General features: G+C 38.0%; 2 protein-coding genes across 3 annotated transcripts in view; one reads left to right on the top strand and one right to left on the bottom strand.

Moving 5' to 3' along the window:
* Positions 1 to 914: 914 nt before the first annotated feature.
* LOC132137517 (SEC14-like protein 1) overlaps positions 915 to 26,621 on the bottom strand; it is a 96,920-nt gene continuing 71,213 nt past the window's right edge. The window contains exons 6-16 of the mRNA XM_059547549.1: positions 16,738 to 16,984; positions 15,784 to 15,893; positions 14,768 to 14,957; positions 7,682 to 7,770; positions 7,505 to 7,575; positions 7,248 to 7,419; positions 6,845 to 6,979; positions 6,527 to 6,661; positions 6,076 to 6,327; positions 5,678 to 5,856; positions 915 to 1,098 (exon numbers count right to left, since the gene is read on the bottom strand). Coding sequence (XP_059403532.1) covers positions 993 to 1,098; positions 5,678 to 5,856; positions 6,076 to 6,327; positions 6,527 to 6,661; positions 6,845 to 6,979; positions 7,248 to 7,419; positions 7,505 to 7,575; positions 7,682 to 7,770; positions 14,768 to 14,957; positions 15,784 to 15,893; positions 16,738 to 16,984 — 1,686 coding nt within the window. The 3' untranslated portion in view covers positions 915 to 992. The remainder of the gene's footprint in view (positions 1,099 to 5,677; positions 5,857 to 6,075; positions 6,328 to 6,526; positions 6,662 to 6,844; positions 6,980 to 7,247; positions 7,420 to 7,504; positions 7,576 to 7,681; positions 7,771 to 14,767; positions 14,958 to 15,783; positions 15,894 to 16,737; positions 16,985 to 26,621) is intronic.
* On the top strand, positions 20,156 to 25,807 carry LOC132137516 (uncharacterized). 2 transcript variants are annotated; one of them, XM_059547548.1, is made up of 13 exons: positions 20,156 to 20,551; positions 21,491 to 21,632; positions 21,809 to 22,031; positions 22,129 to 22,255; positions 22,545 to 22,843; positions 23,010 to 23,100; positions 23,328 to 23,444; positions 23,576 to 23,651; positions 23,728 to 23,979; positions 24,265 to 24,436; positions 24,577 to 24,725; positions 25,198 to 25,265; positions 25,420 to 25,807. In XM_059547548.1, the coding sequence occupies exons 1-13, from the start codon at positions 20,198 to 20,200 to the stop codon at positions 25,435 to 25,437; spliced, it is 2,088 nt and encodes a 695-aa protein (XP_059403531.1). In that variant the 5' UTR covers positions 20,156 to 20,197; the 3' UTR covers positions 25,438 to 25,807. The 2 variants fall into 2 exon arrangements, with proteins under 2 accessions (XP_059403531.1, XP_059403530.1); XM_059547547.1 differs by lacking the exon at positions 25,420 to 25,807 and having other exon boundaries at positions 25,198 to 25,403.

The raw sequence follows: 26,621 nt of genomic DNA on the forward strand, positions 1-26,621 counted from the left end.
CTAACAAACTTTTATTTCCTTTTTATAATACAGAAAAAAATAAAAGAAAAATAAAACTAATTTACCTATTATGTTGGTGCAATGATAAAATTCACTACAAAATTTACACAGCCTCTCTTCCAGTAAAGCTGTGATTAAAAAATGCTTTGACCTATTAATATGAATGTCCATCCCATGCACTGATTGGCTTACTGCATAGGAACTGATCAGCAGCAAGTCTGAGGTTCGATATCAAGGCATTTCCACAAAGCCAAAATTCAAGCTAACACTAGTAGTAAGCACTAAAGCAGTACTGTAACTATTTCACTAAACACTTTGCCATTTTCAAACCGCAAGTCTAGCCACAAACTAACAATGAAGAAACAAGCTTGTAGCACCCAAGAAGACTTAACCCAGTCTCCCCCAATATTTTATGAAAAATACAAATTCAAATAGTACAAATTCTTCTAAATTATTGCAGAAGCCCACCCAATGACCTAACAACAGTGTACCAAGAGGATGAGCTCCTAGTGATATGGCAAAACTAAGTGCATATAAGTATGTATCTGGAGTATTTGAGATGTGTAAGTGGGCGCATTTCAGGGTCTTTCCCAATTTGAAGAACATGTATTGCTTAGTTCAGCATGCAGCTCATGGGAAATGTAGAAATGCATGTTAAAGTGTGAGTTCATTTGGACACTCACACAAAGCACAATCGGCCTATTAACTGACCTGCAGCCCAGCTGAGCACTATGGAAAAGCAGCTTCAAGCCCTTCAAAAAAAACAAAAAAAAACAACAACAACAACAACATAATAATAATAATAAGGATATTTTTATACTCTCTTGTTTTTTTTAGTTTTTTTTTTTTTAGTCGTGCGAGCATGCTTCAGGTCTTTGACATGGATTGATACAGGGTTGGGATTGATAACAGAGTAAGAGTAGTAATGAGGTTTATTGAGAATCAAGAAACTGAACTAATAAAACATTTTAGAGCCTAAATTTCTTTACATTCTACCTGGAGATCATAGAGCTGGACTGTGACTGGCTGGAGGATGTGGTGGCAGCGCTGAGCTGAGAAAAACCACTGTGACTGGATTCCAAACTGGTCATTGAGCCCCTGAGAATAGAACAGAATAGAATAGCATGTGAGAAATTAATAAGCCTGAAGACTATAAATATAATTCTATATATATAAAAAAAGGTCTAAGGAAAATGGCTAGATAAAACAATTTAATAAAAACCTGTTAGCTACACGACCTCATGCATACTGGTTTTATCTGTGTTCATATACAGTTAAACAAATAGAGCTTAAGCAGGACATGCAGTTAGAAAAAAGCCAAACTAAGGCAAATAAGAAAAGTATTTGCCTTTTCTCATATTTGACATTAAAGTTCCATGTGCAGAAAATAAACATTTATCTCAGAATAAAAAGGTAATTAGTATAAATATTCAAGTTATCAAAGCCCAAGTGTGTTTAGAATATGCACAAAAAACTATGTAAACCTTATAGGCACAGTATGATTTTTTTCCCTGTCCATTAACCAGCCATAAGACTTCTTAAAAAAATAAATAAAAATAAAACATTTATTTACATTAAATGCCATTGCTTACACAATAAACGCACACTTTAACACATTTGATTATCTTGGGCAGGGGTACCCAAACTCAGTCCTGGAGGGCAGGTGTCCTTGCAGAGTTTAGCTCCAGCTTGCCTCAACACACCAGACTGGAAGTTTCTAGTATGACTAGAAAGAGCTTGATTAGCTGGGTCGTTTAAATGGGGTTGGAGCTAAACTCTTTAGGACACTGACCTTCCAGGACCAAGTTTGGGCACCACGAATCTTGGGCATTTGTTGGCTGGTGGGCAAAAAGTAAATACTGTATCATACCCTGCTTAAACAATCCAATAGCCTTTCATCAGCAGAAATATCTGGCAAGCATCTAGCCAGAACATTTTATTAATATTGAATGTTCCTGTTCTTCAGGATTTGAGAACACATTAATCAGACTGCCTTGATAAAGCTCACATAAATGCCATGTTAAAGCTTTTTCACACCAAGTCTGATGCAGTAAATGACACAAAAGTTTGCAAACAAACCTTTTAGACGAAGAAAAAATTTAAATCTTCACAATTTTCTGAAATAAATACAAATTTGCATGCCTGAATCAAAATGCACTCCAGTCATTCACATGCTTTAATGCAAAATACAACCCACCACTTAAAAAGAAATGTTGTCACTCTTCTGGAATAGAACTATGGAAATAGTAAAAATAGTGTGACTAAAAATCACTGTGATATAGGAATACCAAGGTATTTTGGTAATAAGTGGTCAAATACTTCTATTATACATAAATGGTTAATACTAATATTAACACATATGCAACAAACATGATATAAGGCAAGTATATTAAAACCCCTTGCCATATCACATTTTCCTTGATTGTTTGTTGCCACCGTCTTTCATCATACAGTCCCATGTAAAAGTTCCATGTAAACTCAACCTACACTCCATAACGAAAGGTAAAAATGACAAAAGGTCAGACTTGGTGTGAACAGGCATTTTAAAAAACCTTTATAAAACATTTTATAAATATTACCCTGAAACTGGACAATGCAATAAATATTGAACACAGCCAAGAACATACTGGAGTTTCACAAAAGATACATACACACAAACACAGTATGGCTGTGTCCGAAAGCTGTAAAATGTTGTTTACACAGGCGGGGTAGGAAGGCAACAAGGCATGTCCGAATCCAATGATCGTGTCACATCTGAAATAACTTAATCTGATAGATTTTTGAAGGCAGATTAGATGTGGACCACTGATCTATGACTGGATCGCAGGCAGTGAAGCCACCGGAAGTGTTCGATCCGCCATTTTACTAATCCTTACCAGCAGAGAGCACCATTAAGTCACATGCAAACCGCTGACTTAAAATCACCTGATCTGAAGTAAATCAGTCAAACGGGATTAGTTTTTATGTTTTGTGTATGTTAATTAATGTTTACTTTAGATGTTATCTGCAGTGTTTATGGTCTTTTTGGGCAGGATAAGTGATATATTTAAATCATTTAGGTGGGTGTGTCTGCTGCAGACATGGGTAATTGATCCAACACAAAATATAGCTTTTCTTTATGAACAATTGTTCAGGAATTATTAAACAAGAACGTATTAGTATCAGAAATGGATTTTAATATTTTACATTTGAATAATATAATAGCCTCTGTTAATATTGCTCTATAATGAAATGAAAAGCTTGACTTACCATCTTGTAAATAAAGCTTTATGTCTTTCAATCAGTACTGTATATAGTCAGTTATTTCTCTGAATAAATTATGTTGTGTATATTTTTACTGTCCTGATTGAGCAACATCGATTTCTCTCCAAGATCGCGCAAATGTTTATTACCATTTCCATGTAAATTTTGTACGCTAAATAAATAATAAAAATTTACCACCACTTAAATCATTACCTGCTTCAAAATGAATGCTGTTAACGAAATAATTGTTACAATATTTGCAGTTAGCTACTGTACGAATAAAAACACTATATAAACAATGAATAACTGTAATAACTGTAAATAAAGGTATGTGTGTATACAAAGCATAAATCTTTCTTCAGATTTCAGAATGAGCACTTTGTCATTTGTTATATGTTGAGGTCGTGTCCGTCTGATGTTTATCATGTTCATAATGTTCGCTACTGTAATGAACATAGCTTTTTAATAAGTAGGGGAAATTCCCGACATTTAAAAAAATAACCGTTTACATGCCTAGGGTGTTTGCATTGTAAGAATGTACAGGGATAAATCAGATTTAAAAACGCTGACTTCTTAGGTGATGTTTTCTCAAAATCATACAATTTCCTATTAATTCAACAGAACGTTTATGCACACTAGGGATTACCAATATGGTGGCGCGGCGGCTTCACTTTCATGACGTCATGAGCAATCCCGTTCTATATTATAGATCAGTGATGTGGACCTATTCTTCTCTACCTTTCATATTCCACAAACGTGCTGTTCAATTCTGTAACAATTCATGTTACGGCTGATGCTCAATTTGTATGCGATTTATATTGTCATTTGTAGTGATAAATTAGAATTATAGGAGTTGAATATTCATTTTGTTATCACCAAAGCCCTCTCTGTTTTGCTACAGATGTTTAAATGGTTGCTGCTTCAGAAGTCTGTCCAAAATCAGTTTTGTGAGGTACCTTCATGCACAAACTCTACCTGCAAAGTCATTGCCTCAGAGGGCAGTGAGGCATCAAGTCAACTGCCTAAGCTTTCAGTGACACCCTATAAGGCCAAAAGTTTTGGGACACACTTCTTTATTATTGAATGAAGGTGTTTCAATCAGATTCATTGCCACAGGTGTATAAAATCAAACACCTAGCCACACAGTCTACATTTAACGCCCCCCCCCCCAAAAAAAAAGGTCATTCTGAATAGCTCAGTGAATTCACGTGTGGTACTGTGCTACGGTAAGTTCATAAATTTCATCCCTGTTACAACTTCCATGGTCAACTGTAAGTGTTATTATTGGAAAGTGGAAGCATTCAGGAACAACAGCAATTCAGCCATAAAGAAGACCACATGAAGTCACACAGCAGGGTCACAGACTTCTGAGGCGCATGGTGTATACAAATCCTGATTTCATGGTTGAAGCGTTCCAAACTTCCCTTGGCATTAAAATTAGCTCAAAAACTGCGTTTGTGTTTATGCTGCAAACTATGATGTTATTCTAACTCAATGTAGTTTTTTTGGTTGAACATAATTTAATTTAAGGGTTGTCATAACTCCAAAAGATTGATGGAAACAGCTCCATTGAAGTCCCCATCGGACACCTTCAAGATTAATTGGAAAAGAGACTGCAAGCCAGGCCTTCCCATACAACATCAGTGCCTGACCTCAGAAAAATTATTTTGGATGAATGGGCAAAAATGACCACAGTTCCACACTCCAAAATCTTGTGGACGGCTTTCCCAGAAGCTGTTATAGCTGCAAAGGGGTATCAACTCCATATTAATTTATAATGTCATAAACCCCTGCTTGTGTAATGGTCAGGTGTCCCAATACATTTGTCCATAGTGTATATGATCAGTTTACAAATTACTATTAGAAGTAATTTTGGAGGAAGGCTCTTATTAGGAAACGTTTATGTCATATTCATGTAGGCATATCATTAGCTGTACTACATCTGCCTGCACACAGTGAATGCAGAGTTAGAGGGTGAAACTCAAGCCAAGCATTGAGCAGACAGAATTAACGGAGCTTTGTTAGCATGATGACAATGCTAACAATCACCATCCACTGACACAGCACAGTTGTTAAGCTAACAGCAAACAAGTTCACTTACAAACTCTGCACATCGCAGCAAGCCGTTCTTTACAAGGAGAAAAGAAAGGAAGGTGGTCGTGTGCAGAAGGGAGAGAAAGAGAAAAAAAAGCAGCAGGCTTGGACACTGCTCATAACTATTTAGCTTAATAAGGCAATACAGGTAAAACATAGACAACCAAAACAGAAAAGTAATAGCCAGTTTAAATAAAGATGCTGGAATTCCGACCAAAACAAAAAAACACACACTTTCAAGTTATTTTGATTAAAATACAATTGTAAATGAAAATAACTAGGCAGTGATGAAATGATAACAACAAATATCACACAATTCAGTACTGTTCAGAATGTTTACCTAAAGTCCTCTGAGCCCAGAACCTCAGTGTAGTACATGACTTTGCACTTGTGAGAGGACACCTGCAGAGTAGCCAGAACATCGTCTACCCGAGGTAGGTTTGTGGTGGCGCATGCTGGCATAGAGTGGAACTTCCATTGCAAAATATAGAAACCTGGCCATCGTGTCACATGTGATCCCTAAAGGGTTTATACCGGTAAATATATTAGCAGAGTGATTAAAACAAAGGAAGGAAAAAAAAAATGAAACGCAATTATGAAGACAACCCTTAACTCTCTCTCTCACATGCATTAACATTGCCTTAAAGGTACAGAAGCAAAGTATGGTATGACTACTATAAACCTTTACTATGGCATCTTTATCAGCATATAACTGGATGCTGGTTGCAACTGAGATACCTGCACACTTTCTCCCTCTTTGCAGGTGAGGGGTGACTCCACCATGCTGTAGTCCTGTCCCAGCAGCCAGGATTTATCTATAAGCTGCACATTGTTGCCAGCAGGAGAGGTGATGCCATGGGTAGCCAGTGGATCTTTCCTTGGCGGCTGTGGAGCTCGTTTAGAGTGGTAGATATTGAAGATCACATCGCCTTTACATACATCAAAGTCCCAAGTGATGACTGAGGAGGCATCAATGATCTCAATAAGTAGCTGTAGGGGGAGATATAAAAAAGGAAATTGTTCTTTAACTAAAACTGTAGTTTCATTGATGTCCAGGTGGTATTTTGCTTTTTAAAAAAAAAATTAATAATAAATAAATAATCCATAAATCATAAATTGTGTGTTCACACTTTGTAAATGTACCAAACAAAAAACTCAAAGTTTTGTTTTTTTAATGCATGAGTCTGACCTCATGTGGTGCTCCTTTGAAGATGCTGGCACTCTGGTAAATTGTCTCCGTCCACAGCCTGATCTCATCATTCTCCAGTTCTTCTGCAGTTCTGTACAGAGACTTGGGAACCAAGCCACCCTCTGGCACTTCACACTGCACATATTTCACAGTGCCATAACTTCAATTCAATAAGCCACTAAAACGATATACTAAGGTGAGACACATAATACCCAAGTTTGAATGCATGCAGATCTTACTTGGAGCCAGTTTTGCAGTATTATGCAAGTGAATATATACCATTCAGTTGCAAAATATAGTGAAAATAAAATTACACACCATACACTCTCCTCCAAGGAAGTCAGGGATGATCTCTTTATCAATGTAGTCCACAAGACCGCCAGGGCCCTGGTAGTCATTTCCTGCATAGATCAGAAACTTCTTTCGTGTATTCTCATCAATGAAAGGGCTCACCTGTGAAGAGATAAGAGAAGAAAAGCAAGATTGATACATACATAATATGCTTGCTTTGAGTTAAATCAGGCTACTGAGAGTTTAAACTTCGTAAATGAGACGTATAACTTTATGGAATTATTTTTTTTTTATCAAGGACAGCGAATATAAGAGGGTTAATAACTTGAACAAATAAATATGGCATGTCATGTTAAAATGCCATTCCTATCTCTAGATTTTAGCAGAGAATAACCATTTTAAAGCAAAAGCAAACAGCGGTGTCTCTAACCAGCGTCCACAGGACAGGAAAGACTCTGGGAGCTCTGAGGATGAGTAGACGGCCCAGGGTCTCTGGGTAATTGGCCTCCACCACCTCAATAATCCTCAGCAGAGCTTTGACTCCAGGACGCCACAGATGCCTCATATTGAGCCCCTCAAGATCGACAAGACATGTCCAACAACTACAGGATGAGAAAATGTGAATACAAACACATTTTTAGGGCGCCTCTGGTTGCCAAAGAAAACTGTTGTTAGTCCTGTCAGTACCTAATTGGTCGACCAAAGACTTTGGTGTTCTCTTCACAGCGTCTCAGACCCTCTTCGTTGATTGACAGCACCTTCAAATTCATATATGCTGTTAGACTCTGCACTATTCATTTGAATTTATATGAATTTAACACACCAGAGAGCATGATGGAAAATGTAGATTATTGAATCTCTTACATGTCTGAGCAGGGATTCTTCTCCAAGTGCTCGAACCAGTCCTTTAGTGTCCATATGTCCTAGGCGTAGTATATACAGAGGACGGCCATCTGTAGAAAGCAACACAAATACGAGTGTTTAAGATTCAAACAACAAACAAGTTGTCTTGCACTTTTCAAAAGTAGGTGCCTATTCTGCCAGCTGAGCGGTCTTGTAAACAGAAAATTTAAATAATAATAAAATCCTGTTAAATTATTCCAATTCAGTGATTCACAGTACTTGTATATTTTGTTGTGTAGCATCAAATGATGGTTTGTGTTTTTTTATTTTGATCCTTGTGTGTTTATTATTGGATATCAATTTATTACTATACATGAAATTATATATGCTATGTGAACACACATGGACAGCAGATGGCCCTGTACTATGGAGGATACACATGGTCACAGTGTGGTATCTTTTCACCACAGGGGACTGACTGCAAAAATGAGCAGTCCTGTCATTATATAATTTCTCAAGATCCTGTACCAAATTAAATAAACTATTTTATGAACTGTCATAAACTAGGGGTTAATCTAATTAATGGCACATTAATCACACATCATAATTGACAAGAAAAGCATGAACAGGTCTTTAATAATTGTTTTTATTAATATAGATTTTTTTCCTCCAGATTTTTTATTAATGTGTAAATATGATCATCAAAAATCGTCAACAAAAATCCTAATGAAATTATACTCTAAATGACAGACTAAAACTGCCAGTAGGTGGCAGTAAATGTCTTAATGCAGTGGTCCTTAATGGTAACCCCTCTGCACATTTTGCATTCTTGCTTAACACACCTGTTTCAGATCATCAGCAAGTTAGAAGAGCTCCATCAACTGAACTGAGGCTGTGTTTACACTTGGCATTAACATGCGATCACCGTGATCCGATCAAGCAGATAGGATCATAACTCAATCAGGAAACGACGCGTTTAAACTTAGATAACCTGGATAACTGATCAGATCTCTCTTTCCCACGCAATATTTAAATAAGTCTTACCGGACACAACAAAATAGAAATAGAACCTATGGCTGCATTAACACTGCATGTCTTAATGCACAGATCCGATCTTTTGACCATATCCGATTTTTAGGCCCATCTGTTTAAATTCAGTTTAGATACGACTGGTATCCAATATGTGTTTACATAATTCCCTCCAAAAATTATTCAGAATGATCGCACATGGTAGATCCTTGGGTTTTGAATGGCGTGCTGTTGAAATTATTTATATAGTTCACGTCCAGTGGCCATTTGGCTATTATTAATTTGCAAATGGAACTCAAGTTGGGGGGTAAAAGATTCTTAGAAAACTAATATATTGCCTATAAACTAACATATACACATCCGTTTAGATCATCAGAAGAAGAATTCATAGATACTAAACATGGTAAGATTACATATAGGTAATATTACATGAACAAGTGGTTCTATCATAAGTAGAGCTGAAACAACGAATCGATTTAATCGATTAAAATCGATTATTAAAATAGTTGTCAACTAATTTAGTCATCGATTCGTTGCTAAATAACTTTTATTTGCCGTAAGCGGCTCATTTCGTGCATATTTCAAATCTGCGGTGACCAAAGTGTGGCAGTAATGAGCCACCGGAGGTTTTACTCAGCCAGTACAGCAGGAGAAGTAGCGAATAGCCAATAGCTGGCCTCGTTTTATGTCACGTGCTTGCGGAACAGCGTCTCTGCAGCATTCAGCGTGATGTGGGAGTACTTTACTTTGAGCCTTCAAAAAAGAAGAGTAACCTGTAAACTCTGCACTACTGAACTGTTTAAGGGGACGTTCACATATCGCGTCTTTTGTGCACTCAAGTTCGTTATTTCCAACACCGCACCGCATCGAGTTAAAACATTTCAACTTTTCAGAATGCCGCAAGCGCTCCGCGTGTCATGTGACAAGAACTAACCAATCAGCTTCATCCTTTCCCGTAACAACGTTAAAAGCTCAGTCAAGATGAAAGGAACAGCTGATCATAGTTGTATATGGATTTCCATTTTGAAATAAATTTAGTAGCAGAGCTACTGCAAGCGATTTTTGAGCTGCAAATCCATTTATCCTTTGCTGAAATTTCCGCGTCTTCAAGGAGAGAGCACGTCATGGTTGCTTAGCAAAGGCAGACGCCTCAGGGGCGCTTCTGCCCGAGCGCTTTGGAAAGAAGAAGAAAGCGGTGCGCCTAGCGTTTTCCACGCGTTTTTAGGCGCGATTTGTGAACGGCCCCTAAGACTTTCATTTGTGCAGATTTTCCAGTACAATGTTGTTTGCAAATGTTTAGTCGTAAAAGCTGATAACATTGCTTTTTAACAGTTAACATTTAAAGCTTTACAAACATGTTCTGTGATCAGTTTGTCGTTTACCAGTTCATAATTCAGTCGTGCAGCCTAATTATGACTGAATGAGAGGTAAATGTTTAAAGATATTTAAGTATTCACTGCTCTTTTTCACACAGCAGGTTTTTTGTGTGTGTCCAATTTTTTTTTCTGGACAACCTTCTGATGGATTTTACTTTAAATTGTGAGTTCCATTCAGGTTTCATGCCATTGGCACTTTATTCGAAGGATTGTTTACAATTTTACAGCAAAAGCTATAAAGCTGTTTCCCAGTAAATAATAAAATACAATGCACAGCAATTTTATTGTTTTATCCTTATTCTTCGTGAAAACATGTTCTGAAAGATTCCTTAAGCTTTTTTGGGATGTTGAACTACTTTAGGAGCTTTAAGGACTGCCATGGTGAAAACATTATTTGAAATCTACTTGTGAAATTTGCTAGAGTATGGGTCAGTGTTCTGATTGCAGAAGAGTTCGACAAAGGATTACTAACACAATAAAACAACTCCAGGTATATTTTTGATGAGGATATGACAGTGCAAAATGGTTAAAAGCTCTTAAAAATCTATGCTGAAGGATAAAGACCATTTATTAATAATTTACTTGGGGAAAAAATGGAAAACACTAAAATATAAGTACATAAACCGATTAATCGATTAATCGTAAAAATAATCGACAGATTAATCGATTATCAAAATAATCGTTAGTTGCAGCCCTAATCATAAGCATGCCTAAAACAGTCAAATTCAACAGACAATATAAAAGAACAGCAATAAATTACACAATGACCTGAACGATATGTGTGTTCATTTTAAAAAGAGGTTTTGTAATGAACGTATTAGAGAAAGTGTCTGCATTTCAGGGGAAGGGTCCAAAGACCCTTTGGTTAGATGAGGGGGCATTAGATATTATTTGTTAAATATAACAAATAAGTTGTCTCTGATTGGTCCAAATGCAACATAGAATTTACAATTTACAACATAAAATAGGCATATAATATATTAATTGATCTTGCTAATAATTCGTAAAAATAAAATAATTTTGTCTACTAAGCTCTGATAATGTATGAATATATTAGACTAACCACACATGGTTACACACATTATTCAAAGCATCTTCTTTTATGTTTAATAGAAAAAAGAAATTATTACAAGTTTGTAACAACTTTTGGGTTTGTAAACAATGACAGAATTTAAATTTTTGGATGAACCATCCCTTTAAGTTAGACAGTCCATCGTGAACAACCTCTTCTCTGCAAACTGTTCGTTCATCATTAGTTACTAGACAGATCCATTGGTAACTTTTCCATTCAGCCCTACATCTGGTGAGTCTTGTATTCAAAGGGCAGACGTGAGTTCTAGATGATTTAAACCACGCAGGTAAGTTGAATACAGACCAAAGATTACCTGTTAGATTAACCCAAAACGAATTATATTTTGTTTAACCACTAAAGAGACATCAGAGCCAGCGACAAATATCAGAAGGTCTAGCCGAGGTGAGAGTGCTCTCAGTGGATACATGATCACTGAGCTCCCGCTGATCGCAAGGAGCTGACAGTCTCCGAAATTGGTGAAACATTTTTAAATAGGCACTGTTTTTGAGTTTTAAACAACTACATTCTCGCCTGAAATACTTTTACAATTACATTTCATGACACAATAACAGTAATATTTTGAAAATGATTCAATCAGGAACTCAACCAATCAGCATGTTTAGCGCCCAAGTCCGGCCCCGGAAGTTCTGGAACTTTAAAAAAGTACTACCTCGCCAGCAGGGACTTTCTCGGGGGGAATTTTTTTTACCCGGAACTTTATTTAGTTCCTGCTTCCTGTGGTGGAAACACACAGAGTACCGCCCCAAAGTCCCTAGTTCCTGGGTAAAGTTCCTTCAGTCAGGGTTTCTGCAGGGTTTAATCAGTCAAATTTAAGACTTTTTAAGACCTTTTTATGACTATTAGGATTTGAATTTATGACCTACACGAATTAGGATAAATAACTTCAGTCATTAAAATTCCTTTCAAAAGTCTTTTTTTATTATTGACTTTCATTGAAAGAAACAAGTTTTATTATTTAAAGAATTATTCTATTATTTCTTAAGATTAAGAAACTGAAGCCTTCGCCGCCTTTTTCTTGAGTATCAAGAACACAGGAACACTTAACAATTGTAACATTGTAAAGTAACATTGTAAATTAACAATTATTTTATGGCATTACTTTCCAAAATAACAAGTGTTATTGGTGTTTGGTCACAGTTTTCAACACCCACAGACAGGGCCGTAGCTGGGGTTTGTAGGGCCCCCCCGTTGAAGGTTGTACCAGTGGGCCCTGTTTGAAATTGTTTAATTTGTATGTTCGTTCATTTTTATTTATTTTTGCTATTTACACAATGTTTAAGTTTTTTTCAAGTTTGTAGGTGTCCAGGTACAGAAACCGAATAATTAAATGTAAAATAGCACTGGATAGTCTTCAATGTAAAAATTAAATATACAATCAAACCAAAATTTATTCAGACACCTTGAACATTTCTCACATTATTACAGTTTATTTGCTATTGCTTCTAAAATGTTTATAAACTATGACAAGAACTTAGAGTTAAACTCTGTCAGAACAAATTCGTCTTGATAATGTCATAACTTTGATAGAAATGTTCCGTAATGGATTTACAATCAACCAAAATTACAGACAACTGTTATTATGACAATATTTACACAACCTTCAATACTTTGTTGAACAATTACCAAGCAATGCTTCATTTTGTTCAGACTGTGGTGTGAAAAGGTTGCATTAGCAATTTAGAAGAAAAAAAAAACACATAAGCAATGCATGGTGCTGAATAATTTTTGTTCCCAATTTTATATATAGATAGTTAGATAAAACATTTATATCTATCTATTTCACTAGTAGTTCACTGTATGAAAATTCTTTGGGTATAATAGGTCACAGTTTGCTTATAGTCACTTACATAAATGTATTAGTGTACTGTACCTACTAGTAAAATATATATATCAAAAATTATATCTGGAGTCTGGATAATTTTTGGTTTGACTGTGCATAAATTCTTGTTAAAACTACAAAGTAATTCAGTCAAGAGCAGTGAGTGATTTTTCTTTCATTTTCTTGGATTAACATTACAGCAGCTATAGCTAAATTAGGCGCGGTCACTCGAAGAGACGATGAACGCATCTTTTTCCTCAACTGTTTACTTTCACTTAAGAAATAACTGACAAATAACTGAAAAAAAAAAAGTTTTTTCGAGCAGACTTTCCAAGGCAGGTATTTTGACATTTTGTATGTATATGTCGGCACAAGAGCAAAAAGAAGCAAATTCGGTGTACAAGCGTTTTGAGACACCTTTCTCTGCGTGAGCCCTGAAGACCTGAAGACCGTGGTACTGCATTGGGCTCTTTCACATCCTTTTGTTTGTTCAAAACTGCGATTAGTATTTGTTCGTTCATGTGCAGGAGGGACTGTCCGTGATACGCGGCTCTCTCTCCGCACCGAACACAGCGCGCGAGTAACCAGCTACTCAGTTCAGCTTTTCCGCGTCTTGTGTTTGGATGCTTGATACCGATTGTTAGCGACAAGCTTGAGCCAGCTACTAAACGCACCGTCTTCGAGCCATAGATCGTTAAAGGTACATTTTCCCATTGTGATAGCCAGGATGATTTCAATTAAGCTAAGCAGTGACTCAGTATGATACAGTATGATCGGAGTTCGTGCGGGTTTCTGTGAAAGTCCTTTTGACAAGTCTGTATGCTGCCGCATGGACCTTGTAGTTCTGGAACGCTCTGATACCAGTGTGATACCAGATTCCTCATACAGAACTACAACAGGCGAAACAAATGAATGCCATTGCTAGCGCATTTTGATGGAAGAACAAATTAATGGACTAGCATATCAATTTAAGACATGGCTAAATGTTTGGAAAATCTGGACGTTTTTATGACTTTTTATGGCCTTAAATTCTTATTGTTAAATTTTTGACTTTTTATGGCCCTGCGGAAACCCTGTTCAGTGGAAACGCGAAAGAAAATGTGAGCGGGGGGTCCCCAGGACCAGGATTAAGAAGCACTGTCAAAATGAGTCAATAATACATTTGCAGTTGCTTGGAGACGTAAAACGTTTATGCTGCGACTTTAATATTTACGTTGGCAAACCTCAGCAAATACAGACAATATTGTGTTTAAAATATAACACAACATTAAGTTCTTATTTATTGAATTGTTTTTTAAAATCAATATCACATATGCACACATGCTATTAGGGACAAAAACAGCACTCGTGTGATAATGCACTCATTGATTGAATGATATTGCTTAACCATATCATTCATATATAATATAAATATGAGAAAGTGTCGTACAGGGGTGTTTTCCTAAATATCTTGAATTTTAGGGGCATATAACTGCATTTTATAGGCTATATATTACGAACTGAGTTGTTGCACTGTGCAGACTAATTGGTGTATGACATTCAAGTACTGTGAGAGCTTTAGATAGCACATGGCTCTGCATGCTTTCAAATCTCATTACTTTTGATGTCATAAACTGATCGGTCTGAGCAGTGCTTCAAGTTAAACACCTTATAAAATGTAAAATAATGCATGTGGGGCAGGGACGGGTCGTGTGCGTTAAATGCATTAAAAATGCAAGACATGTATGTATTGGCTATGCATGAATGATAGAAATACCATTAGCTGACAGGGCATCACTATGCTCACTTACCCTTGTCGTGGTGGTGCCAGCCTCCGGTATAGTAATCGTGCAACACCTGAGGAGAGCTCCAGGTGTCCAGGAGGTAGTCTACCTGATGCTGCTTCCTCCAGGTCAGACTCTGACAAAGGATCTCCCGTGCCTTATCTATGTTGAAGTCCCGTGCACGCAGGAACCGTAGAATGTGCTCATCTTTTGGGATCTGATAGGAAAGGAGGATAAACAACTAAGCTAGACAGGTAGGTTTCTAGACTGCCACTGACTAAATGTGACCAGATCGTAAAACTGATCATTGATGAATTTTCGGAATACATGGTGCTATACTGCTATATATCCTTAATACATAAATTATGTGCAGTTTAGAAGAAAAGAAAAAATTACTTTATCACATAAAAAAATTATATATTAAATTGATGGATCTAATTATTAGAGTAATAATTTTTAGATGGATCCAATATATATTTTTTATATGTAATTATGCATTAAAGGGTTACTCCACCCTAAAATGAATATTGTTTCATTGATCACTTACCCCCATGTCTATCCAAAACCGTTAAAGCTTTGTTCATCTTAGGAACATAATTTAAGATATTTCGGATGAAAACCAGGAGGCTTGTGACCATCCCATTAACTGCCAAGTAAATAACACTGTCAAGGTCGGGTAAAGAACAAAAGACCTCGTAAGAATATTCCATCTGCCATCAGGGGTTCAACGGTAACGTTATGAAGTGAATATATATATATTTTTTCATGGATAAAGTATTCTCGTCGATTCATAACGTTACGGTTGAACCACTGATTGTAGATGGACTATTCTGACTATGCTTTTCATACTTTTCTGGAGTGTAATTTACTTGGCAGTCTATGGGACAATCACAAGCCTCCCGGTTTTCATCCAAAATATCTTAAATTGCGTTCAGATGCCAATAATCTCAATGTCCACATATCAGGCATTACTCACACATCTCAACAGATAATGATCCATCTGACTGAACATCAAAAAGACTGAATATGCGTGCACAATTCACCTTGCCCTTGTGTGTCTCCTGTAACCAGCGGCGCAGGCGAATCAGACAGCTCTCCTGAAGCGGTGTGAGATCACCCAGATACCGTTTGATGTAGTCTGCATCCAGCTTATCTAAACATCGATTGAAAAAAAGACATCTAGTACACCTTAAATAAACTTTGTTTATATGTAAAGTTAAATTAAAGTTTTTTTTGTTTGTTAGTTTTTTTACGCCAAGTTTTAATAAAATGAATAAATGATGCTTTATTTGTTGTATAGACGTGTTTTGAGGCAAAGTACAAAAAGGAAGGTAAAATGAATAGAGTGTTCTTCAATATTAAGTATCACTCTAAAAAATTACTCAAATGGTCCAGTTACCACAACTTAAATGCATGGTTGCAAGATAAAAATTATAGTTTTATGTTGATCATTACATTAACTTAATATTGTGTGTAATTTAAACTCTTAAATTTCTGTGTTTAAGTTGTAGTAACTCAATAAAATTGTATTTGTTAACTTTGGAAATTGGGTAGTGGGTTTTTAGTTCCCAGTATGTTTTGCATAGGACTGGATAAGGAGAGTAGATGTTGAAATGAAATTGTATTTTATTGGGGCGGGGGCTTTTAATGTTAGACCTGTAAGAGTTTAATGCTGTTATGTTTGACATTTAAAATTGTTTTTGTTATGATGTTAACATGATGTAAAACATTACATTGACTCTTTTAGCAATGACTTCACTATTGCCAGTAACAAGTAACATCTTGTTAATTAAATATAAATTTAGCATACATTTAGCATGTGCCATAGCTGTGAATTTGAACTCAGTGTAGTTTGTTGGTTGAACATAATTTCATTAGAAGTTGTCATAACTCAAAATAATTTATGCAAAATGTGGCGTTACTTATTTTTTGTTTGACGTAACATTATTTTTTTAGAGTGTAGAAAAGGCCAGAGTGTTAACAGTGTTGGTACTAACCATCTGGACTGGCTACAAGGGCGTCGTTCAGGCTGCCTGGAGGACTGCTGCCCTCTTTACACACTTGAATCTCATTCATGCACTCAGGAGGGGCTTCAATGGAGATTGTGGGAGTGATGGGCAATGCAGGAATAACAACTGGCACCACTGCCTTTGTGGGTGATGGTGGGCAAGGGCTCCACCGAGGTAGATAAGTTATACCTTCTTCTTCTAGCTCCCTTAAGTAGTATTCAATAATCTCCTTACCCTATAGAGAAATAAGAACACACTCACAATTCACTTTTTGTATTTGAATTTTTTTACATGGATTTCAATACACATGCGTTACAGACGTGAAAAAAAAAATGATGAAAGACAATTCTTTGAATTACAATGCACAAACCGTTTTTGCAATTTGGAGGAAAAAAACACTGTTAGGGGCCGTTCACATATCGCGTCTTTTGCGCGCTCAAGTTAGTTATTTCCAATGTAGGCGCGCGGTATGCGCGCTCATAATGTTTTTTCCAGGCGCGTCCGCACCACAGAGTTAAAAACATCTCAACTTTTCAGAATGCTGCAAGCGCACCGCGGGTCATGTGACAAGAACTAACCAGCCAGCTTCATCCTTTCCCGTAACAATGTTGAAAGCTCAGCCAAGATGAAGGAACAGCTGATCATAGTTGTATATGGATTGCAATTTTGAAATAAATTTAGTAGCAGAGCTACTGCAAGCGATTTTTAGAGCTGCAAATCCATTTATCCTTTGCTGAAATTTCCGCGTCTTCATGGAAAGAGCACGTCATGGTTGCTTAGCAAAGGCAGACGCCTCAGGAGCGCTTCTGCCCGAGCGCTTTGGAAAGAAGGAGAAAGTGGCGCGCCTAGCGTTTTCCACGCGTTTTTAGGCGCGATATGAGAATGGCCCCTTAGGGATGTGACATCTCTCTGTTAAAGACGTGACCGTTCTGAAATTGTAATTTATCTATGGAAACCCATATAAAATCCATTAAAAATTTTTTTATAAAAAAATATATATTAAAGGGGACCTCTACTGTGTATTTAAACTCTGAACTTTCAATTAATCAACTAAAAACTGAAATAGCGTTGTATTGATAGCCGATAGTATTGTGTACCAATAAAAGTTAGAGATATCTGATATATGATGCCTTTCACAATAGCAAGAGGATTATTATTATTACTATTATCAGGCTAGCAATACCATCTAATTAAAGGGGTCATATGATGCAAATTGAATTTTTCATTTCTATTTGGAGTGTTACAAGCTCTTGGTGCATAAATAAGATCTGTAAAGCTGCAAAGACTACAGTCTCAAAACCAAAGATATATTCTTATAAAAGTTAAAAGAGTCAACAACACCTACCTAAAACTGCTAATTCTAACATGCCCCTACATGTCTACGTCATGATGTGGGATGATTTGCATAACACCGCCCAAATGTTAAAGCAAAGAAAGGCAGCATAACTTTTTTCTCACTGCTGTCACAATGTTGTGGAGACCCTGTGTGTTTTGTTTGCGAAAACAAAACTACTTTGTTTGGCCTTTTCAAAAGAGGACACAACTAGAAATCAGTGGTTAAGTTGTAGTTTCAACATTGTTCCAGAACAGTTAAATCCAAACATTCAAATGTGTGCAGTGCAATTTATGGAGGACGAGGAGTGTTTCCTGAACTAGTAGCCTACAATGCTTCTGTGCACAAATTTGGGCAATTCCAACTCTGCAAGGACAGTCTGGTGCTTCTGGCTCACAGTCTAAGTATACATACTTAAAAGAATTTGCCACTGATGATTGCAAGTTTTGAGCAGTGTAGAGTAGCGCTGCTTGTTTGTAGTTTCTCCGATCACAAATGCAGACATGGTTTTATGTTTACGCAGTGCGATATACATTTGGCATTCAGTCAATCACAACGCACTGGATAGCGGACCAATCAGCGTACACCCCACTTTTCAGAACAATGAACTTTGTAAAAAAAAATATCTACCCGTTTCAGAAAGGCGGGGCATAGAGGAGCAACCATAATGTACATTGTGTAAAAAATAATGTGTTTTTTTAAACAAACCACATTAACACATTGCATTATACCAAATACACAAAATAATGTTTTTTTAGCAATCTCATATGACCCCTTTAATATTAGGGCTTATTTGTCCCATCATATTTCTTTTACAGTTACAACTAATCACACATGATTCCGTTGAGCTTACGAATGCAGCGACCAATCAGAGATGTTCAGATGAGTCATCACTCAAACACCAGAGTTTAGTTGATCATTGTGCACACTCGCTGACTGAATTCTGCTCTCTCGCAAATCATAGTGTTACAATTTTTCTATAAAACTGTTATCATGTTAAACATATTTTGAGACATGAGATCCTAACTTGACTAAAATGATACATGTGTAGTTGATAGATGTTAGACTATTAGTCTTACCCTGCCTGGAGGCTGGTGATACGATGATACTAGATATGACTATGGAGCACATCACCCAAAACTAAACTGAAACTGTAATGCAAAAGGTTATGGATTGTGCGATTAAGTAGCATGTGTTCACACCATCTCTCATGCTGTTAATTGTAACCATTATACAATAATAAGAATAAATTATGTTTTTCAGGTAAGACAATAGCACATCTTTAGCACATACCTGTAGAACTCAGTCACGCTAAATAACATGCATCAAGCATCAAGAGTTATTTGAAACATATAAAGAGGTGTAATAAAAAAAAAAAAAAAAAACGTATAAAAAGGTGTAAATAAAATATAGACAATCAACATTACTTGTAATTTGAAAATAGTTTAGGTTATTTGTCCTATAGTCTGCCTATGCCATATTCATTAGGCTTACACTGTATCAGTCATCAGCAACTCGGCAAACATTTGTGTTGGTCATATATAATACATACAATATGGATATTTGATATAATATGGGGTCACTTCATCTACAGCGATATCGGTGACTTGATTGCAAATAAATGCGCAGACACTATTTAACTGAACAGAGATGACATAACTGAATTCAATGATGAACTGCCTTTAAAGGCCATGGTGCAGGTTTTTTTTTTTTTACACTTTTCTAGTTGGTAATAAACATTTAAACAGTTATCCATTGTATTTGATGTTGTAAAGTATTACAAAAAAGAAATATAATAAGGAAAAGTAGGTGATATTTTAGCGGTTAGCGATGATTCTTATTTCTCCCGCATGCATTCCATGACGTCACATGAGGCACTAGCTAGCAGACGAAAGCCCGCCATTGAGAGAGAGTGAGACGAGTAGTGAGAGTAGCAGCTAGTGAAAGAGTGACAGTGTCAGATATATAAGTAAATAGACAGATAGACAGATAGATAGACAGACAGACAGACAGACAGACAGACAGATAGATATAATAACATAACATAAAATAGATAGATAGTGAGAGATAGCATAACAGATAGCTTAGAGAAAGAGTAGATAATAAATAGATAAAATGGTGTATCGCTGTGTTTGTGCCGGGTGCAAGAACTCCAGCAAAACTGGACATAGGGTCCATTGTTTCCCTAAGGACAAAGGGATCTTCCGAAGCTGGGTGCAATTTGTCAAGATTAGGCGGGCAGATTTTTCAGCTAGCTCTGTCACCGCCTACTCGAGAATATGCAGCGCGCATTTCAAGGAGGAGGATTACCACTCAGGGGACGCCAAGATGGTCGCACTTGGTTTAAAGAATGAGAAAATGGCAAAGTTAATTCCTACCGCCGTGCCGTCTGTGAATCCAAACCTCTCTGCTTGCCCTGTCCCGAGGTCAAGAGACACCACCGTCTGCCGCAAGCGAGCTATTGCCACGGTAAGCATCATGCTAACGTTAATGTTTACAAGTTGCGTGTTAGCTAGCTCTGTGTGTATGTTCCCTTTGACACAGCCTCCACTACAAACAAGATCACTCAGACGTTAGAAGAGCATATTTCGTGATTCACGAATATGAGCCAAAACCAAATTGCCCTGTAGTAAATGTCCATATCGTCATGAAAGCTTCATGGCTAGTGTTTGGATCAGTGGTGATGATCATCAAGCGGCTTTCACAATAGTGTGTTTGCGTTTTGTGTTAGTCTGCTACGGTTCTCTTTCACATATATTTGACCGTGACCGTGTCGCCAGGGCTGTAGTGGAGGCTAAACGCAATGTCAGAAACAGTTTATCCACTTCTCACTTCAGAGTTTAGCTACCTCTCAGTAAATTCACTACCTCATAGAGTTTATGCACCACATGTACTCTAGACATCTATTACCACTAGTATTGGTGTAAACATTTAACAGTAACCTTCAACATCATCAAATATGTTCTGAATGTCTTTTATGTATTTTTTAAAACATTGAGTAGCGCATATCAGGGTCCACTGTACTGTAATCTAAGTTTTTTCTCTTGTGTACCCTCTTAGCCTTTTTCTCACCCACTCACACTGTTTTGATTTTGGTAAAGCTGTGCCATAGGTTATTGTTTCCACTGGGAAACTAGTTGTAGCACACACGTCCCATTTTATTGATGAACTTATGCAATGACTGGGAATATTTACTTATCGTCTTGGCATTTCAAAGATGATAAGTAAATAATTCTTAGTACTTCCAAGTTGAAAATAAATGATTAAATGTTTCCATGTACCCCTGCAATGTGCTTGTGTACCCTTGGTTGCTAATCACTGATCTAAGTATTCATAGTGTACCCACCTCTTATTTCACCACTACACCCTTGCATTTCGCTGACCCTTTTTTATATTTGTTTTCACAAGATGTTGACAGACGTCTCACAGCAGGAGACCGTGGACAGTGTAGACACTGTGGAGGGTGTCGATACTGGGGATCAGCCCTTGCCCTCCTCCACTTCTGATGCTGAGACACAGTGTTATCTGAAGCCCCCCCGATGGTCTCACGGTAAATCTTGGGTATTTTAAGGGGTAGATATTCTGTCTAAAACATTGCCAGTATCTATGCAAGCAGGACATTTCCATACACATTGATTAAATTAATACATAGCCTACACCAAAACATAGCCGCTTAGATTTGCCATAATTGTCACATGTTTGGGTATGTTTACTGCCTCTCCACAGCTGTGCAGGTTAACCTGAAGCCCAAGATGGTCAGTGTGGGCACACAGACGTCATTTAGCCCACAAACCTCCACTCCCCTCGCTAGTCCAGAACAGACAGATGAAGATGATAATGCCTCTGTCATCAGTGAATTATCATGGGCGCCCGAAGAGCCGATGCATGAGGAGGATGAGGAGGACTTGTTTGATGAGGAGCCACCTTACACTTGTGACCCCCACCACAAGTGAGATAATTTAAAACCAATATATACCATTTTGAATGCTCTTTTTTTTGTGTACTGTAGTTTGAATGACCCCCCCCCATTTTTTTTGTTGTTGTAGTGCCATTGACAAATTTATTGTATGCCAAGAGGAGCTGATGGCCCTTTTTGCCATCTGTCCGGCCTGTTGTGAGAGGTCAGATAGTAGCATCGTGCAGCAGGAAGGAACTTTTGTTAAGATCAAGCAGGTACAGTTTTGTTTACGCAGCAGGCCATCTGAATATATAATAAATCAGAATATCTAATTGCAATCTGATAGCTCTGACTGTCTTGCCAGTTAATTTACAATGTATGTACCAGGCTGGGTTTAGTCTGTTGGTTTGTGATGGCATCATATTTGAGTGTTATACTGTATTGGTCATGTGTGTTTCATTGAAAACATGAAACCTTTGACCAGTAATGTACAGTACTTAATCTATATTGAATCCTGATATACTGTTGATTACTTTTTTTTTTCTTTTTTTTCTACATATCTAGGACTGTGCATCATGTGGCTACAACCGTTTCTGGCAAAACCAGCCAATGCTCCACAGGAACATGCCAACCTGCAACCTCCTGTTAAGTGGGGCCATTCATTTCACTGGATGTTTGGCCACCCAGACACTAAGAATGTTGACTCTGTTTGGCCTGCAGTGCATCAGTGCGAGCAGTTTCTTTCGCCATCAACGCCGCTACACCATCCCTGTAATCGTTCAGGCCTGGCAAAACGATCAAGCAAAGAATTTTAGTGACCTACGGGCAATGGATGGCGGGCTAGTTCTTGCTGGTGACTGCAGGTAAACCAGTGTGAGAGCTCATAGACCAGTTGCACGTTTTGATTTTGTTAGTTGTTATCATGTAGGGTGGCTTTAGTTGGCATTTTCAGATGACATGGTGGATTGTCTTTACAGACCTTGGTTATTAAAAACTTGAAACATAATTCAAATTTGTAATTAATTCCAGGTCAGATTCTCCTGGGCACTGCGCGAAGTATGGATCCTACTCTCTGATAGAGGACAGAGTGAACAAGGTGGTGGATGTTCAGCTTGTTCAGGTAAACCTGATGTTATTAGACAAAGAAATTAACTCTGCAATTTGGTAAACTGATTGTATCTTAATATAACATCTTTCCACTAGTACAACGATGCATAGAGCTTTATTGTGTATTGCCTAACTAGAGTACAGTGTATCATAATGCCTGGACCAGCAACGCGTCGGTTCATTGACGTCTCCTTCAACAACAGCAGCATTCTACACTTACACTGTTATGTCATGTTGCAGAGCTCAGAGGTCCCCAACAGCTCATGGTGTGAGCTTGAAGGGCTTAAGCGCAGTGTTAGCCTGCTGAGGGGAAAGGACCTGCATTTGGCAACGCTGATCACGGACCGTCATCGCCAGGTATTTACAATAAAAATGCAGTATAGAATGTAAATATCTGAATTGCACTGAAGCTGGATGTTTGTGGTTTGCTGATGCACTGAGGGCCACACAGGTCAATCACCCACAAAAGTTTGTTTATTTCTCCTTAGGTTGCCAAATGGGTGAGAGAGGAGCTAAGCCCTGAAGGGACACAGCATTATTTTGATGTGTGGCACATTGCCAAAAGTATGTATCCATTGTTGGAACCTTGAAGCAGTTTTTTTTAGTGCATATCAATTAATACCATTTGTTCTAAAAACAGGTCTGGGGAAGGCATTGGATGCAGCTTCAAAAGAGTGTGACCAACTACAGTTGTGGAGGCCTGCTATAGTGAATCACCTCTATTGGACTGCAGCCTCAACCCCAGATGGCAACCCAGTGGTCATGGAGGCCAAATGGAAAAGTTTAGTCAACCACATCCAGGACATCCATGACCATGACACCCCTGCCTTCTCCAGTTGTGCCCATGGCCCTCTAGACGGGGATCAGCGCAACAAAGAGTGGCTGGACCCAGGTACAGTACACACAGTATGTGGTATTATGCACGCTCTACAGATTTGTTCTATTTGCTGTCTGAGTGATTGTCTGGATGCTTTGACATGTGACCTTTGTGATGAAATTATTTTTTCATTCCCTGGCAATCTCATAACATTCTGTTTACTGTTTATGTTTGCTATAATTCATATGCAGGACAATTTCATGTGTTTCCATAAAAAAAAAAATTGTCTATCTATCTTCTTGTCTATTTGTACGTTTTCCATCTGTGTGACTGTCTGCCTACCTGTCTTGGTCTTTGCAGGCTCATTGGCAGCAGTAAAGTTGGAGAACATAATCACGAGGACTGCCTTACTAAAAGATGTTCGACAGCTGTCTCCACAGCATCAGACCTTCTCCCTTGAGGCTTACCACTCCCTCATCTTACACTTCGCGCCCAAGCACACAGGGTTTTCATACCTTGGGATGTATAGCAGGTCAGTGCTATGCAATGGAATAATACTGACAATTATTATGCCTTTTATAGTAGTAATAGTACCTATTATCATGACTATTGTAGTATTTTATCATACATACACCAAGTTTAAAAAATGTTCTCAAATGTGTTATTTTGTAGGCTTCTCTTAGCGGCGCTGCATTACAATTACAATGCCAACCGCGAGACAGCACGGAGAAGTGATGGGACGGAGAAGTACTGCGTGCGGTATCCGCGCTTCAGAAAAGGTGCCCATGTGGTGCGTCCCATCAAAGAGGCAGCCTCATACGGTAAGCAGTGTCATGCAGGTCTATCATATTTTGAGATGCCGCACGATAGAGCTTAAATCGGGCCCAAAAAATCAAGCCCGACACGTTCACTGTAATTATGAGCCCGAGCCCGATTTAAACCCGACCATTTTTAATATGTGGGCCGTTATAACCAGGGGCGGCGCCAGAATTTTTTTAAGCAGGTGCTGCTGTGCTCATTTAGGCTACAGGAGGGAGCTGTGCAGTTATATATATTATAAATGAGCAAAAATTGGCCACGCAATATTCAATTATTTTAATGCGAGTGCGAGTGGACTAGATGCTGCGCATGACACGTGACATGCTTTATCAAGGGCCCGAGGACAGTGGCGGGAAATATCGGCCCGACCCGGGCGAGTCCGGGCTCGGGCAGAGAATTAAAGCTATACTGCACGAGACATCCGTGATCAGTGGCAATGATCTTTATACAGCATTATTATTATTATGTCTACAGGTTATGCAACATCATTGATGAAGGCCCTTCGGGAAAGCTACACCAAATCACCTGCAGCTCTTCGAGAGGTTAGCGCCAATTTGTCCTCCGATGCACCCGCCCCCATCGCCAAATCCTTCGAACAGGTTCCTAAGGAGGAGGCCGTCAGCCTATACCTAGCCCGGCAGTCACGCTACAAAAAAAACTAATTTCACTTTTTTTTTTCTTTTCTTTTTTTCACAGACAAGTCCAATGATTTAGCTGTAAGTATTTATCTTTTTTTCCTTCTGTCCCTGTCCTCTCATTTGGTGGTGGTTTCCTGCATGCTGCATGTTTTGTTTTTTCTTTGTGTGCTGTTGCTTTGGTTTTACTTTGCACAAAATTACTTTTTTTCGTCTTTGTGGCAATAATTGTCGCTGTACCCCATTCAAGGGGTCCTGCATGCTGCATGTCTGCTCCTCTGTCTGTTATTTGCATGGAATTTGTTGTATGTAATTAAAAATAATTTACCAATCATTTTACCTGTGCCTTGTCAACCTCTGTGTGCGGTGTTGTCTGGGCTCACTGTGTGTCTGCTTGATGTGCTTTTGCATGCATCACTGTGTGTGTGTGTGTGTGTGTGTGTGAAAGAGAAAGATCAGTTGACCCTCAGGTAAGACCACAATATTGCAGGCAAAAGAAACAATGTGCAAACATTTCAGTTCTAGCCCTTCATCAGTGTTCCTTGTAGGTTTTGTGCCTAACCATTTTTTTTATATAGATTTGTTTACTTCCAACCTGTGTCTTTGTTCAGTAAATGTTTAAATGTTCAGTAACCATTACAAGAAATGCCAAATAAACAGTTTTTTCTTATCAAAATTCATGTGTTATGTGTACTTTAAAACATTTTAAGGGTAATTGGGTGATCACAACAGAATAAGCAATTATTTTTATTCATTTTCATCCAAACGAGGCCATTGAAAGCCCTGATAGGTCTGGTCACCACTTTGGAATTTTTGTCTGATGGTTGAAACCACACAAGAGGGTATAGGCTTCCTTATACTCCTGCCTAAAACTCCATAAGCCCAGCGTATAGCCTGTCTGTACGCAGTGTACCGGTATTGCCTAGGAATAAGTAGGAAAGATTTTTAAGTTTAAAACTCTGTAAGTAAGTTGTAAACGTCATTTTAAGCCTGTCTCTTATGCATGTTTATTGTGTATGCAACATATTTCCTGACACCAATTAGCTGTTGTTCAAAGGACTCAGTGTAAAAAGATTGGTAAAGTAAACAAACCATGAACATACTCGTGCGTGCTGGCTTGAAGGGGACCATGATCCTGCCTGAAGTGTGAGTATGCTATGTGTAGCACAAACGGATTCAGGCAGCATGCCTCAAATCCAGGATGCTGCGTAAGGCACGTTACATCTGCTGGCCGGGGGGTGAGGTCCTCGACCAGCGACCAAA

The sequence above is a fragment of the Carassius carassius genome, unplaced genomic scaffold (assembly GCF_963082965.1).
Source record: "Carassius carassius unplaced genomic scaffold, fCarCar2.1 SCAFFOLD_62, whole genome shotgun sequence".
In the NCBI taxonomy this organism is placed as follows: Eukaryota; Metazoa; Chordata; class Actinopteri; order Cypriniformes; family Cyprinidae; genus Carassius; species Carassius carassius.